This window comes from Procambarus clarkii, chromosome 57 (genome assembly GCF_040958095.1).
Source record: "Procambarus clarkii isolate CNS0578487 chromosome 57, FALCON_Pclarkii_2.0, whole genome shotgun sequence".
In the NCBI taxonomy this organism is placed as follows: Eukaryota; Metazoa; Arthropoda; class Malacostraca; order Decapoda; family Cambaridae; genus Procambarus; species Procambarus clarkii.
In genome coordinates this window covers 14,566,564-14,584,244 of record NC_091206.1, presented here as the reverse complement: position 1 = coordinate 14,584,244, position 17,681 = coordinate 14,566,564, and the positions used below count along the sequence as shown (strand labels likewise).

General features: G+C 36.6%; 1 protein-coding gene across 5 annotated transcripts in view; it reads right to left on the bottom strand.

Moving 5' to 3' along the window:
* Window positions 1–17,681, bottom strand: part of LOC123745034 (cytosolic carboxypeptidase 1) — a 109,017-nt gene that overhangs the window by 38,659 nt on the left and 52,677 nt on the right. For 4 of the 5 annotated variants that reach the window (XR_011223127.1, XM_069306321.1, XM_069306323.1 and 1 more), the window contains 12 exons: window positions 15,975–16,106; window positions 14,076–14,153; window positions 8,766–8,909; window positions 7,521–7,736; window positions 5,587–5,838; window positions 5,303–5,471; window positions 5,033–5,167; window positions 4,000–4,108; window positions 3,542–3,698; window positions 1,597–1,844; window positions 1,283–1,411; window positions 638–816 (listed from right to left, as the gene is read on the bottom strand). Coding sequence is in view for 4 of the 5 variants with exons in the window: in XM_069306321.1 (XP_069162422.1) it covers window positions 638–816; window positions 1,283–1,411; window positions 1,597–1,844; window positions 3,542–3,698; window positions 4,000–4,108; window positions 5,033–5,167; window positions 5,303–5,471; window positions 5,587–5,838; window positions 7,521–7,736; window positions 8,766–8,909; window positions 14,076–14,153; window positions 15,975–16,106 (1,948 nt within the window). In the remaining variant the exon portion in view is untranslated. The remainder of the gene's footprint in view (window positions 1–637; window positions 817–1,282; window positions 1,412–1,596; window positions 1,845–3,541; window positions 3,699–3,999; window positions 4,109–5,032; window positions 5,168–5,302; window positions 5,472–5,586; window positions 5,839–7,520; window positions 7,737–8,765; window positions 8,910–14,075; window positions 14,154–15,974; window positions 16,107–17,681) is intronic. The other variant, XM_045725292.2, reaches the window with a different exon arrangement.

Below are 17,681 nucleotides of genomic sequence, written 5' to 3'. Positions count from 1 at the left end.
CTTCTCCCTGATGTCTTAACTCACCCACATTTGTGAAGTCACTCCAAAACATCTTATTTAAAACATCAAACAATTTTAGTACCATCTCCACTATTTTAGTTCTTCACTGAGCTTTTTTTTCTATTTTGCTCTACAGTTTGCTCCTTACAAAATTGGATAGATTTTGCTTTTGTTTGCATTCTCCACATCTCTCAAAACAATTCTCTATTTACCTTCTTGTAGAAGTATATTTATATCATTCTCTTATTTATTGTAATTTTGTACAATTTATCTTTTTTTTCTACCCTTTTCATTTCTGGTTCCCAACTGAACCAATCTTTAATGGGGCTTTACTTTTTTTTTAATTACTGTATATATATATATCCCCCTCCCCACCACCTTGTACACAGCACATATAACAGAAGTACTATACTAATACTTTTTTGTTAATAATGTTCCCCTGCAGACCTTCATCCCTTATCTATTCTCCTGAAAATTTTCTTAAAACTCCACATCTTTCACTTTTAAACTCCAGCCTTTGGTTTTTAATACTACTTTGGAGAATTAGGCACTGAACATGTATGTAGATGATTAACTCAAAATGGGATTTTAGTTCTAAGTACATGCAAGAATTGTTTTTATTGTGTGCTGTACTTACTTTCCATGAATGACTCCTTCAGGATTTAACATTGGAATAATCTTGAAGATGAATTTCTCAAGCAACAAATGTGCCTCAGGTGAATTTCCTAAGAGAAAATTTAGCACTCCCTCCATCACCCAGGAGGAGTTACTTTCTCCAGGATGTACTCTGGCTGTAAGGAAGATAATCTCTTTGTCCTGGAAAGAAAAAATATCACTGAATATGTAAACAGGTAATACACATTGGCATATAACCTCATATTTGCAAATGTTTCCAATCCAGTTAATGCCAGAATATATTTCTCACTGTTTCTGTGTATGTATACCTGTATGCTGCACGCAGAGTATGTCAAATTTTAAAGTATAAAATTACAGGAGCTGGTCGGCCGAGCGGACAGCACACTGGACTTGTGATCCTGTGGTCCCGGGTTCGATCCCAGGCGCCGGCGACAAACAATGGGCAGAGTTTCTTTCACCCTATGCCCCTGTTACCTAGCAGTAAAATAGGTACCTGGGTGTTAGTCAGCTGTCACGGGCTGCTTCCTGGGGGTGGAGGCCTGGTCGAGGACCGGGCCGCGGGGACACTAAAGCCCCAAAATCATCTCAAGATAACCAAGATAAGAAACCAGACATACCAATTAAAGTGACTCCATAATAGTCCTACCTTTATAGTATCCTTGGTAGTGATGGTGAGAAGAGGTACTGCATTGCCATTGAGTGTGTAACACAGAACTTGATTACTGTAGAAAACTTTACTTGGGAGCACACATGATTCTTGTCTGCTGAGGTAAGCCTATTGGAAAATTTAAAGTTTCTGATTAATGATAAATGTAGTGACAGTATGCAGAAACAAATTTAAGAAAGTAAATTAACCAATTTGAAAGGCTATTTTATTTGAGCAAAGATACTTTACAATTGTAATCACACAATTATATACATTAACATAATGTGGAATATGAATAAATAATGTCAACTAACCTGTAGACACGTGTAAGTATACGGATAATGGTAAGCTATATAGCATACATCATATGCATGAGGGAATGTTACTGTAAATGTTGCTGTATAATAGCACTTGTTGGCAGACTTCTTAAAGCGGATGTTATCATGGCTCTTTGGTACACGTGAGTAGTGATTCTTATGGTAGCAAATGTCATAACCTGCACGAACCCAGGCAGCTTGTCCCTGCATAGCTTCTTGTACACTAAACATTACTGGCTTCATTCCTGTTAAAAGAAATTATACTTTGACTTTACTGCACAAAATATAAAAACAGTTTTAAAAAACCTAATGGGCTACAGGACTAACAACACTGCAAACCAGACATGACAAGGTTAATCTCTTTGAAATTTTTCAAATACAGAACAATTTGGAGGATACTGATCCAGACCACTTCTTCAAAAGGTCAGATGTGACATGAACAAGGAGCAATGGTTTAAAGTTCAAAAAGCCACAATGCGGGGCAGAAAACAGGAGATGCTTTTCACCCACAGGGTTATAAATACATGGAACCGCCTACCCGTTAATGCCACAAACAATGCTGCAATTTAAGATCCAGCTTGATAAAATCGTCAGGACATATGAGGATCTTTGACAAGCTGTTGACTTCCCATCCTCATCAAGGCCACTAGACAGATGGTGGCCCTCCATCTATAATTCAGGTATATTAGCTGATCATATTTTTTCCCTATCACCCCTAAAATTAAGACATCTAATGGAAGACGTACAGAGGACAACACTCTCTCTCGCAGAGCAGACAATAAATAATGATAACACAGCTGAAAATTAGACACCCAGCTCAAAAACTTGAAAATAAAAAAATTGGTGATGTTTTGGACCACCCAGGATCATTACCAAGTCACATAATACCTCTCTCTCTCACAGACCATGGGAAAAAGTATAGGGGATACCCATCTCTCACAGACCATGGGAAAAAGTATAGGGGATACCCATCTCTTATAGACCATGGGAAAAAGTATAGGGGATACCCATCTCGTACAGACCATGGGAAAAAGTATAGGGGATACCCATCTCTCACAGACCATGGGAAAAAGTATAGGGGATACCCATCTCTCACAGATCATAGGAAAAAGTATAGGGGATACCCATCTCTTACAGACCATGGGAAAAAGTATAGGGGATACCCATCTCTCACAGACCATAGGTATCCCCCATGCATTTTCCCATGGTCTGTGAGAGATGGGTATTCCCTATACATTTTCCCATCTCAGACCATTAGGAAAGGGGAAGGTATAGGAGACAATTGTTTCTCAGTGTGTGCTGTGTGTTGCTACATCCACACTGTCATACCACTTGAAAAAGAGTGCTGCGGTGTCTTATACTTGCACATTCTAGGTTATTTGACAATTGCCGATTTTCTTTTCCACGTTTTCTTACCTACAGTACATCTTTTAGACTTTTCATGCTGATTTTGTTTATTTTCCAACTGTCACACAAAAGTTATGACCAGGTTTTCTATGCAGCTTTATTTCACAGTGTTAACATGTAGCAGCTGCCCTATTCATGTAAGAGCAATGTCAGCATGGGAAATGCTTTTAAAATCTTCAAAAGTTTTTTGAACATAAAGTTGGCTGAAATAACTAAAGAAAGCTTTTATTTGTTACTACGCTATAATGCCAAATTAAATTTTCAGCAGAATCAAAAGTTTCACACAATAGTTGTGATTACAAGGAACAAATGTTTTTCTTAAAAGCAAAGAATATCTGTACAATCTTTGCCTTCCTTTGATGGCAAAAATTACAGTTTGTATCTTGGAGAGTATTTTACTTAGCAAAATATGTTAGTGATGGAAACACCAGATTTTCAAGAGAATGGGTCTCAGACTTTAAGATAACCCATTTTAATCACAATCAAAATAGAAAGTTTCAACTCAGTTTCTCAAGACTTAAATGCAATTACTCACCAAAATTAAATTCACTGTTTGGTTTTTCATTATTAATGATATTGAAGATGTATGGTATATTTTGCTCCATGTTGCTCACTTCAAAATAAAACCACTGATGATGATGAGATGAATTGACATCAGCATTCAGTATCAAGTCATACTCAGAGTTAGAAATCTGGAAATGATCGAAATATCTATTAGTGAACAATTAAAAACAAAATATGCTATAAATAACGTAAGCATATTTTCAGAAGTCCATTTTCATGTAAATTTGTTAGGAGCCAAAAAAGATATATATAGAGAGAACAAGAAACACAAATATTATATACAAATTAATAACTGGCTATCAATCTCAGTGATGAATAATTACGTAAAATTCGTAGAGGAAGACCCAAACCCATCAGTGCAAGTGTCTCTAGTGGGGCAAGGAAAATGCAAGCCACCTACCAAGAAACAGAGTCCAGATCCATGCTTACCTGAATCACCCTTCGCAGATTGCCACTTTCAAATCTAGACTCAAAGTTAAGGTGGCTGACGGCTACATCTTTTTTACCAACACGTTTTTCATCCCAGTTGCTCAAGGGTCTGAAAAAAAAATCCTGTATCTATATTATTTAATAGGGTGTATGATAATAGGCATCTTTTATTAAACAAGCTATCAAATAGGATTCATGATACCATTTTTAATAAAGAGGCATATTCCTTCCTTACTCATCTAATTTTATCTTATTGCTTTTCTTAAAAGCCTTCACACCATTCCACTACTCAGGTGCCTTACCTTTCAGTTTCATTTTACACATTCTCTGAACATTAAATTTCTAAACACCCACATCACCTGTAACTATTGTTGTGAAGAAAATTTGAAAAAATAAAAAATAAAATAAAAAATAAAAAAATAGCAGGATAAGTCTTTATGTAATTGTATGTATGCACCTACACATTCTAGAAGATGAGTAGACTTGGTTACATGCCAAGCTATTGTATCCTTTGTGCAGGGAAAATACAGGAGATGGTAGCCAGCATAATCTCCTTTTTGCTTTGACTCGTCAAATGGTGAGAAATTTGTCAGATTTGCACCCAACACAAATATTCAGTGATAACGTATTTCATTAAATTAAAATAATGGAAAAGGAGATAAGCATTTTGTTTTCTATAAGTCATATATATTTGTAGAAAATGACTCTGGAAATCCTAATCCATGAAATATTAGTGGCCTGTGGCCATTCTAGTTTACAGAGATGGAATGCATATCATCATTTTTAATAATATGTATTATAATTTCAGTGTTTCCTAATAATTTTTCTAATGCTATTATGCACGTACCTGGAATGACTATTGATGGGAGTGATCAGCACTCCCATTTCATACAATCTGGAAATCCTAATCCATGAAATATTAGTAGCCTGTGGCCATTCTAGTTTACAGAGATGGAGTGCATATTATCATTTTTAATATGTATTATAATTTCAGTGTTTCCTAATCATTTTTCTAATGCTATTATGCACGTACCTGGAATGACTATTGATGGGAGTGATCAGCTGTGCTGACTGTTCTGTTTCCAGCAGGTAGTCTAAGTCATAAACAACACGTTCCGTATAGATTTCTGGGTGAAGCACGCGCTCAACAGTTGCGATGGCTTTGCTCCTGCGATGCAATAAACTGTTGTTTTTAATTTGTTCACAAAACTTTCCCATTTGTCTTCACAGTCTACTACTTCAAAAAATATTATATATACTGCACTGTAATTTAAGCAATCTAATAATAATAATAAACTGTCACCTGCAAACTTTACGGTCCTTTTCATACAACTCTTCAAGATAAACAGGGCCAAGGGCACCCACCATGTCTGGATAAGTAACTTTAACAAAGTTTATGAGACTCTTGGTGGAGTCAGACGCTCGAAGATAATGTTCAGCATTTGCTTCACAGGCTGGTTCTCCAACACTTTCTGAAAATTACAAAATATAGTTATGGGGGTAATACAGATAAAGTGTTGGCTATCACAGGATGTTCATATTATTGTGTCATTGAACATTTTAATGTTTCTGAAAGCTAGAACATACCTCTTCTATCCATTACCACATCTGTAAGTCTTGTTACACCAGGAACACGAAAATTATTTAGCTCAGGAAAAAGAGGTGCTAATTTCACCAATTCTTCCATTCTAGTTCTTTGAGGAAAATACTCTGAGATTAAGTCAATTGCTTTAAAATCTTTGGACAGCTCAAAATCTTCTTCATCTTCCTCCACCTCATCATCTGCTTCATCATCTGATGAATCACCATCCAATCCTGAGGTTCCTCCATGAGATACATCTGCAATTCATCCACATAATTATTCACTAATCTAAGCAATGTCGAGATATGGACAAATATAACTACACAGTAATTAGCAAAAATTATACAGTCAGCCCTCAATCTGTGCAAGTATGCATTCCAGACACCTCCAAAGGTCTCCATTATTCTACTCTCAATAGAACACCTCACTGAACTTAACACTTAATACTCCCACACTTCCTGGCCTCAAAAGCAGTATACTGTACAGCCAACCTCAAACTTTCCAGACACGTGTTACTCAAATAAGTTTCTTGTTTTTGGTTAGCTCGAATAAATTTGCCCAGTAAAGTTCCGAAAGTTGCATAATGGCAAAAGAGAGGGGTTGAGTTTATCAGCCTTAGACACATGGAATCATCTAAGTGTTTTGCACAAACCCAATTATCAAATCTCTACCAAGCCATCTTTGTTTTGGCTTGTGGTGTGGTACTCCAATACACTTTCTTGTGGTATCTATGGATTTATTTGAAAAATTCTGAAACCTGCACATTGCTGGCTCCAAATGCAGGTAATGTCTCTATTAAGGCTGCAATAAGCAGCAAACCAAGGAGAAAGTGTTCTACATTAACATTTTAAAGAACGTAGAGGTAATAAAAATGGTTGAAAGTGAGAATCAAGAAGACCACTCATATTGATATTATTATGGCTTAATCTATGATCTTTGAATACTATTCTTGAAATGAAATTAATAAATCAATAAGTACAGTACAGTATTAGAAAGGCAATGAGTAAAGCTAATGTCATGAGTGTTGTTGATACAGTGTAGGAATAACTCGGGCAGAATCATGAGGAAACAGCAAAGTCAGTGGCAGGCTGGCTACTCACAGTAAATTCCAGGGAATTATCATGTCAATAAACAGTACTGAGGAGTATTTTTATACTGATGATGGACTCAGGAGCTACAAAAGATGCAATTTTATTAAGTATAAGATAATAATCAGGGCTAAGCAGTCAGCTGATATAGCTGTGAGTAATACAAAATTGGCACCACTCCAAAGAAGTCAACTAAATGAACATCCACAATATAAATTACCTAGTAAACTATGCTCAATTAACAATAGTCTCAAGCAAGTAAACAATTACCAAAACAATTTGGCCAAGAAGGGAAGACTATGTAGCAAACAATAGTCTCAAATTTCATAAGAGGTTCACCACTTATGATACTGACGAGTACAATTATAAACAATTGAGATCAGCTTTTGTTTATAATTATAATTACAATCCAGTTTCTAAAATATAATAAGTTTTTCAATTGTTCTTGGTTTGGAAGCATCTGGAAAGCTTGTGGGTAGTTGTATAATGAGTTTTAGAATGCTTGGAAGCTGTTCTGATGCAAGACTATAATCCAGTAAAATACAAGATAACTGGGAGGAATCATGAGGTCAGGGGATGCCTTAATGAGACAAGCACAGTAAATCTTGTGCCAAATTATGTACAGTACGCACACTCAACCTTTATTCATCCCCAACTGCTTTTAAAATGTTAGTGTTAAAACTAAAATTGTGCAGGTGCAGTCTCTCTTGCAAATTTGTATACTGTGTTTCAATGGCCAACTGTATACAGTTTACAACAAAATTCGAAAACTATAAATAAAAAAATTCCATTATAAAAGCATTCTATAATTATTCAAATGTGTAAACAATTGAAGAGATGTAGAATAATACCTGAGCTTGGTTCTGAATCAGCTTTTTTTGGCACCTGGAAGGTAAATGCTCCACATATGGAAGACACGGGTAACTCTCCCTTACTAACACACTTGAGGAAAACATTTGTGGCACTTGCAAGGTTGTTATCAAATTTCTTGTCAGCAGGACATGTTTGTATAAAGCGCTGTGCAATTTCTACACCATTCAGCGATACTATGGCCTTGCGCCCGTGCTCTGTAAGAAATATTTCAAGACTAAGCAAAACATATATTGAGGGGACAGACATTACTCAGATATATTGCTAATAAAAAAAAAATTATGGAGATTAAGAAATGGTATCAATATCAACTTGTCCTCAAGATATTTAAAACAATATGTTATACAGAAACATAGTATCATACTACCCTAAAACTTTATAGTATGTAGTATTTATAAAACTGATTTTGTTTTGTTACTGGAATACTTTTAGTATGTTTTTACACATCTTTAAAAAGGTGCAATATAAATGAATCAAGTACAGTTTTTACACATTAAAATTAAAGGTTGACAAAATCTTAATGCAAGCTGCAATTTTGCTAAAGACTTTTAAGTTGAATTATGTACTAAAATGTTCTGTGTAATTTGATATTAACGTTTTTAATACACATTTCTACTTATGAGAGTAGAGAAAGACTAGGAATAGGATTTCTTGAAAAAGACAAAATTATCAAATACAGATGCAGGAGTACTCTACAGCTGCTCACAATGTAGCTCCATTTTCCCAATCATACACTCAATCCAGATGAAGAGTTATATCCATGCAAATCAAACACTTTAAAAATTGACTGATCCCTGCATGTACAAAGCTCAGTCAATCAGATTTGATTACATCTCCATTTACATTTACACCTTTCCAATGACCCAATTCTAGTGCATGTGATCTACAGTGAATCTTTTAGTAAATCTTCCTTAACAGACTGCTTTCATCTGGTCAGCTGGTGGTATGGTGCTAACCTTTTCTACTAAGCACACATTCCACATTCATTCAACTACTGTCTTCTCTCCTGCCAAATTTATTGCCAGAAACAAAATCTGTTCATAATGCTGTTTTAACAATAAATAAACCCATAAATAGGATAATTGGATTAAAAATTTATCACCTAATAAATGATTTAAAACTCCAGTATGGTGATTCATAGACCAATTTTTTATGCTTATTTTAATGTGAAACTAATTATTAAATTTTTTAACAACAACATGATGACAATGTATCTTGGTACTAACTTGAGTCACACACATGAGACAGCGTTCCTAAGATTGCCTTGATAACCTTCACCTGATGCCGACGTTCTATCTTTTCCCAGGCATCTAGAATAGCTAACACCCGCTGAAGCCCAGACTCTCGAAGGAGGCGGATAACATTGCTTTCTGTAATTTTTTGGTGGAATGAAGTGGAGAGATATTAAATATTAATGTAAATTGCAAAATCGAAACAATAATGACATGTTGAATACACACAAATGATAAATAACTCATCCACCCCAATACTAGTAATTATTGTCCAAAAAAATACCGCACTCCCAATTATCTGTTAATTATATGTATAGTACATTACATGATTAGGAGTGATTGATATCTATAAATTCACTATATATATGAGTGATTAAACAATGTTTATAAACAAGTGTAAGGGAAGAATATTCAATGCACTTTATAAAGTCCTTTCTGATGAAAATAAAACTGTGAATTAAGATGTCTAGCAAAGAAAGAGAGAAGAATTCACAGAATGGATAACAAATGAACTGATGCATAATAATAAGGCTTTTAAACAAATATGAAAAGCATCTTTTCTGAGCAGAATCATTTAGCTCCTTCCTTAAGTAAGACCCTATGAGTTTACTGACCAAAATCACGAAGAGACAGACTGGACAACATTCTGGTGTCACAGAGCTATAATGTAGCACTAAGGAGTCACTGGAGATTGCTAAAGCCAGTCAATAATAATCAACAGAAGTGCACTCATAAAATATCAAAGCCTTGTCAAGGTAGGTCGGTCGGTCGGTCGCTCTCTCGCGCGCGCGCGCTCTCTCTCTCTCGCGCTCTCTCTCTCTCTCTCTCTCTCTCTCTCTCTCTCTCTCTCTCTCTCTCTCTCTCTCTCTCGCGCTCTCTCTCTCTCGCGCTCTCTCTCTCTCTCTCTCTCTCGCGCGCTCTCTCTCGCGCGCGCGCTCTCTCTCTCTCGCGCGCGCTCTCTCTCTCTCGCGCGCGCTCTCTCTCTCTCTTGCGCGCGCTCTCTCTCTCTCTCTCTCGCGCTCTCTCTCTCTCTCTCTCTCTCGCGCGCGCGCGCTCTCTCGCGGTCGGTCGGTCGGTCGGTCGGTCGCGCGCGCTCTCTCTCTCGCGCTCTCTCTCTCTCTCTCTCTCTCTCGGCTTCATAAGTGACCACAAAGTAGGGATCTACACATCCTGGAGCTGAAGTTCTCAAAGCATCACTCTCAGCCTGATATAAATACTGTACACTGAGCCAGGTTCAGCTCTAATGGAAGAGCTCTATAGTGGTGATTTGCATCAACATGAAACCCCAAGAGGTTCCCAAACTCCAGATGAATTTGAAATTTATCAATAAGCATTCTGAAGATCCAGGGACAAGCACGGAAGGTGGAAGGAAGGATCTGGTGTACTAATATGGTGGTCGCACAGTACGATGGACAAGGAAATAGGTGTTGCTTCTTAACAAAGTGAAGATCACTCTTCTTGGTGTTTCTTGTTTGCCATAAGGAGCATACAGAACTGTACCCAAAGAGAAGTCATGTAAACAACTCCCTTATTCATCACCGACTGAATGAAACAAAACTTATTGATACTTATTGAAAAGTATTACTTTATACTTATTGATTCCTTAGCCCAGGCTAAGGAATCCCTGTCGTAAATGTACAACTGTATATTATTATTTGAACACATCTAAACACGTTGAGAAGTACACATGGGAGCCGGTCGGCCGAGCGGACAGCACGCTGGACTTGTGATCCTGAGGTCCTGAGTTCGATCCAAGGCGCCGGCGAGAAACAATGGGCAGAGTTTCTTTCACCCTATGCCCCTGTTACCTAGCAGTAAAATAGATACCTGGGTGTTAGTCAGCTGTCACGGGCTGCTTCCTGGGGGTGGAGGCCTGGTCGAGGACCGGGCCGCGGGGACACTAAAAAGCCCCGAAATCATCTTGAGATAACCCCAACACATCTAGTGTTCTCTTCTTTTAAAGTTTGAATATACAGGCAAGACCTGTTGCAACCAGAGGAACATGACCTTTATAGCTCAGTGTTCCAGACTAGGTCAACATTAAATCTGTACTCATGGTTATAACAGTGTTATGCCCAAGACTGGTTCTGTGCTCGGAAGTGTCAATCGAGGCAGCAGTAGTTTGACCCAGGTACCACCCTACTTTTTGTCATGATACCACCTTACAGTTGTGGCGATTATTATTAATCACAACAAAAAGGTATAACAATAGGGATATTAGTAATTTACTAAATATATCAACATAAATGGAGCCGGTCGGCCGAGCGGACAGCACGCTGGACTTGTGGTCCTGGGTTCGATCCCAGGCGCCGGCGAGAAACAATGGGCAGAGTTTCTTTCACCCTATGCCCCTGTTACCTAGCAGTAAAATAGGTACCTGGATGTTAGTCAGCTGTCACAGGCTGCTTCCTGGGGGTGGAGACCTGGTCGAGGATCGGGCCGCGGGGACACTAAAAAGCCCCGAAATCATCTCAAGATAACCTCAAGATAAAACATAGGATACAAATGAGTTAAGTTCAGATTTTAAAAAGATCTGACAATGTTCATTTGAAAATCATGGAACTTGTTGCCAAGTAACATTATAGATGTGAGGTCACTGGATTGTTTCATGTGTAACAGACAAATACATGAATGGTTATAGTTCAATATAAATGAGAACTGCCTCACTTGGGGCCAATAAGCCTTGTGCAGGTTATATGTTCTTATGTTCATATAATTCAGCATCAGCTGATAGCCTGGTATTCATTAAATGCTTTCAGGTGTTAACACAATCAAAAAATAGTGTTTCTTTGATAATGTGTTAATACTGAAAGATAAAAACAAGTTCTCACCTGCAAAACTAACCATAGAAACAGTCAGGGAGAATATAAGGTGGTCTGACTCTTGGTACCCTAAGGCAAGGAAAGTACAGGAGCAATTGTGATGACAAGCGACCTTTTCATGGTTGAATGTTTTTAAGAATGCACCTCTGCTGAGTGTTCAGGGGTGGATTGAGCTACCTCCAATGACTCCTTAGCACATTATTATAACCATGCATGGATGATTTAAAATTCCATATGGCGCCCAGTGTCACAAGTGTCATTCTGCTTGACTGTTAATGATCCTGGTGAGTGGATGCAGCAGATCTTGCCTTAGGGCAACAAAATCTGAGAGCTGGAAAACTGAACATAAACTTGAGTGTGCCAAACATGTGATAACGCAAGATGAAACATCATAGGAAGGATGGCTATTGACTACGTCCAGTATTAACTATTATATACTGTAAATATATAGTATTTAATCAATATATTTATGCTCACAGAAAAGCTGGAAAAAGAGGGATTAATTTAATTTTGTTTATTTATATGGTGATAAGGGACAATTTATCTAATATATTTTCTGCAATATCCAGCTCAAACCATATAAAATGTTCACTGGAAACTGTAACTTATGAACGAAGAATGACTGAGTAGTTCTAGTTAATGTTTCTTTACATAAAGACTTTATTACGTACCAGTAACAGGAAAAATCTTACTTAGTCCCAGCACTCTTTGTGAAATTGATTCTTACGAGTTACATGCTAAAGGCAGATTCATGCACTCAATGCACAATACTCTACAATCATCTTTGTTAAATAAAAATAAAAAGTAAGTCATTGAATGTAGAGGAAACACTTTTTTTCCAAGTTGGGTACTCAGTCGCTTCCTTAGGCAGTATCTCACTCACCTAGAACACTACAAACTCCAACACAACTCCAATTATTCAGATCAAAATGTCTTCATTTATGTTCAGTTGTCTGCTAAATTGAAAATCAGGTGAATTGAAGTTGAGGCTTGGTAAAGCTGGCAGTGAAGGAGCTTCAGGCTACTCATGTCAGCTTTAATTATTTGTATTTATTGATTCCATGCTAAACATTCCATTTCTCTCATATTTCATATTACTATACTTATGATGGGAGAGCATAAATATGATTTGATTAAGATAAATTTATGAAAATTATACTGTATGTTTCACTGTTATATTTATCTTTACTTATAATAAAAAAAGTGTGGATGGACTGATAATGTGGAAATAGTCGAAAGACAAAATGTGCTGCTGTGATCAGTTGAGTATCCCATCACTCTCTTCTTGCTTTGAGTACTGTAACATTGTTAAAATTGAAAATTGTAAACAGTATTTATTTCTCCCATCGTTCAAGTTCCTTAGAATGTAGCAGTATTTGGAGGAGATTTTTGTGTGTAGGCATAATGCACCATCAAATGGTCATTCAGGATTTGATTGAGAATACTCCAGTGTCTCCACATTTTTTTTTTTATATATACTGTATACAAAAGTTCTTCTTGTAAAGCCACTAGCACTCATAGCGTTTCAGGTAGGTTTTTAATCCTAATTTTCCCTGAACATGACTCACTTGCTGCGCCACTGGGACTGCGCCACTGGGACTGCTGAGACCTTGCTGAGTCAGGAATCAGACATATTTTGAATGTGGGATGCTGTATAAGGGAGTGACTGAGAGGCCTAAACTTGGAAATTAGCTACCCCTTATAAAAAAAAATTATACAATGGACTAAACATAAAATACTTATGTTGCATTAGTCAGTAACATGCTAATTTCTGGTTACATTTTGTTTGGAGACTAGATTGTCCATGAACACTTCTAATGGCAGCCTGAAGTTATTGTTAAACATTTTTGTTGGCTACTAAAATCTGCAGCACTACTACAGTTTAGATAAAATGATTATGTAGTTACTTCAAGTGTCAAGTACTAGTAAAAAGAAAAGTACTAGGAGTACTAGATATGATTAGTGGCACTTGACTCTACTGACATACCTCATAGTCATTCCTGAATATTTCCAGCTGGATCAAATTGATATTAACATCTAATTTCTAATTTGGTAGTTTTACCATCAGTTGTACAATGTTATTGAGACAATTCACATACAAAACTCATACACCCCACAACTTTTTGTTCTCTTTAGGTATATTTAGGCAGTGGAAGACATTCACTGGCTAATCTACAACAATAAATGCTTGGCAAGCATTCAAACGTGAATGGTTTGACATTACTGCAGCTACTTTTGTAAGTAGTTAGCAAAGCTGACTGCTAATTGTGTTACACTATATATAGCTTATGTTGATTCCCAAACTTGAGCCCTAAATGAATTCCAGGAAGTGTGTAATGAAAATAAAATACACCATTTGACATTTGGGTAACTAAGTAACTATCAAGATAAGCTGTTGTACATCTACAAACTTGGACCATTTCCTGAATAAATGGCCAAAGTTAAACATGCATCATAACCCACATTGTACATGATCCCTTACCAAAGAAACAGTTAAGAAGGGCTTGGAGCTTTTGGCCGTTAGCCCGTACAATGGCTGCTAGTCGGGGGCTCACATTTGCTACAGAGAAAAGTGCTTGCCAATAACATATAGTTAAGAGATACAAATATTTGTGATTCTACAATTACTGTACACTCATTCGTCAAATCTACACCGCAGTTACAGTGCAAACTTATCCAACTGTAGTAGAACTAGTCGTTATAAAACAAATACAGAATAGCAAATTAAGAAAAAAATAGAAATATGCAACAGAAAAAGTTTTGTATGGCTAAAAGCAATACAAATTCTAACGTGTAGCTTGATAAACAAATTAAAAAAAGTTTCAACAAAACGAGACAAAAGCAAGACAATTCATAAATTTTTCAGCAACATAAAATACATAAGGATTTGAATTTAGATATAAAAGTCCTTTCTGAGCAAGCCATGCGCTCACTTTCTTGAATGATGTCCAGCTTTCCCAAGGATACAGCCAAAATCCAAGGTGTCCAGTTTGACTTTCATCCCTGCTACAAAAGTTAAGATACAAAAGGCATCTTTTCAAATTGTTCCAGCCTGGTCCTAAGTGGGGGGGTTATAGAGACATGGGAATTTCTATATTCAGCCCAGAATGACTTACAGAAGGCTCACATTCATCTACTCAAAATAACTCCTCTAAATAATACTTAAATTGTAAGAGACTGCCATGTACTGTTGTTAAAACTGTTAGTTAGCTCCAAGGAGCCAGATTCACGAAGCGGTTATGCAAGCACTTACGAATCTGTACATCTTTCCTCAATCTTTGGCAACTTTGTTTACAATTATTAAACAGTTAATGAGCTCCGAAGCACCAGGAGGCTGTTTATAATAACAACAACCGTTGATCGGGAAGTTTTCATGCTTGTAAACTGTTTAAATAATGTAACCAAAGCCGTCAAACAATGAGGAAAGATGTACACGTTCGTAAGTACTTGCGTAACTGCTTCACGAATCTGGCCCCTGGTCACTACCTCAACCTGCCACCAGATGTGAAAGGTAAGTAAATGGGCACAAGTAACACACAGGCAAGTGTGCTAAGCATTACCAAAACCTGAACAGGTGTAGGCTCAATCCTGAGATGAGTCACCAAAGTGAACCTCCGATGAAAGCAGATTATAAATAGGAGCACAAGTACAGTAGCATTGAACTGAATACTCTAACCACCATAATTAAAACCTAAGTAGGTACAGATGCGGGCAAAGTCCCAAATCAAATACCCCATGAGAATGGGTTATTGAAACGAGTACAATTATGTACTATATGTGGACGAAACATCATTGTTTCCCCATCTTCGGATGTGTAATTTGGTCATCATATCTTCAGCCACGTTATAGCTCTTTCTCCAAGAAAGGTTTTACAGAACTCTGTGCTATACAGTCTAATTATTCTTATGCATGTTATGGTTATGCATAAATGAATTACAGGTTAATATATAACTGAAACAATCACTAGTGATTTAGTTTAATGCAATACACTCTCTCTCACTTTATATATGTATCACACTGGGGGGGCATCACAGCAAAAAAATCATGTGGGGATAAAAGCAAAGATTTAAATCAGCAAAATTAAGTGATTTGAATAATTTAAGCTGGCTTCAAAACCATAATTAATCTCAATATTTTATGAATAAACCAAATACTGTACAAGATTTAGGTCATATAGGAGTTTTAGAAATGGTTTAATTTGTTCATATTAAAGTTAAAGAATTTTTTTTTTAAATTTTAAATAGTAAGATAATTTTAAGTACAATGCTATTTAAGAATATTTAATCAAAATAGGAACATCATTATACAAAGCACAGATGGAGACAGGAAATTACATAGTAATGTTTGCATGATATGAAGAAATACCACACATGATACTTACTGGCTTTTGTGAGAAGAGCTAGGATCTCTATGATGAACTTAATCTTGGCACAGTGGGTCTTGGGGACCGAACAGAGGAGTGATGCCATCGTGGCCACACATCCGTCTTTGCCCAGCATCACCTGGTTAGTGGCTGCAACATATTGCTAACGTTTCAAAACACACAACAACCGAATGAGATAAAGTGAAGAATCTTTGCATTTTCTTACTTTGTAAAAACATTCATATATTCAATAACTCAACATTTGTGTATGGAGTTTATCATGTAATTATCAAGGGTAAAATTAGAATTTATAAATAAGTGAAGGAGTCTGCAATGATGCAGTCAATCATATTAACCAAAAGAGTAACAATCATTACTGATATGGACATTTGTTATCACTGTTAGCTGACTAAAATGAATGAAGAATTCTAATTCGGCGTTATTCTCATCCAAGATAAAGCTAGAACACTCTTTAAAGATTTGAAGGAGAAAATAGGTAATGTATTGTCTGGTTTCCCATGGTCAAGGACAGCAACTTTAGGTCTCCAACCAAACCTAGGTTAGTTTGGGAGACCAAACTCGTTTGGTCTCCCTGGGTTGACCTAGGGAGACCAAAGTCTCCCTAGGTCAACCTTTTCTCACTATACTGCACTGCGCAATATTGTAAGAAGTTCTGAATTTTGTGAAAAAAGTTTTGGATGCAGGATCATCTTTTCCAAAATCAATGTTGAGCCATAATATATCTCACTACAACGTAATATATAGTGGAACCTCGGTCTACGAATGTCCCAGAGTATGATTTTTTTGGTGTATGAAGCCAATTTTTATTGTAAAATTTGACTCGGTGTATGAAGTTTGCCTCGGAGTACGGGTCGTTTGTTGATACTAGTACAGTACTTGTATGGGTCAGGCACGTGGATGAGGCACGCTCAGTTTACCAGTGTATCCCGCCTAGTGACGACCATGCTTGAATGCTTTGTGAAGAACTTCATTGTTTTTTCTGCTATTTTGGTTTATGAACATAAAAGTTCTTATTATATATCACCGAAGAACTCATAGCCCCTCACAATGAGCAGCAACAAGAGACAGCTGAGAAAATTCCTTCTTCAGAAGAGGAGACAGCAGAACAGGATGTCCCTTCCTCATTAATTAAGAAAATGTGTACAATATGTAAAGAACTGCAAAGTTTTGCTGAAAAGACCCAGATAAAGCTGTAGCATGAACGAATTAAATTTGTAAACTGAGGTTCCACTGTATTATGAAGTTATAATACATATAAGCTGATTTGTATGAGAATACACAACAATAATTTAAGACATGAAAAACAAATGAACAATAAACATACATATATACTGTACTCTCAAAATACAATCAAATTACACAAACATTTCAGAATACAATAAAGGATAGCATAGTTCAGATATACAGATGAGAATGTGGAAAATAATTCAATTATATTATAATATAATAGTAGTAGAGCATTATACAAAGGACTGTGTGTTCTCCTAATCCTATATTTACAGTCATGAGGCCTCCAGCTCCAACAAACATGTTGAAAACATAGCAATTCATGACATCACAGAAGTTGGAACAGGCTCACAATCAATAAGAATATCAGTTATTTTTTGAAAAATGCATAATCATTAGCAAACTAAATAATACAACTCCAAAAAAATTGTTAGTTTAGGTAGAGATATAATGCATTAATATACAGTACTTTAGGAA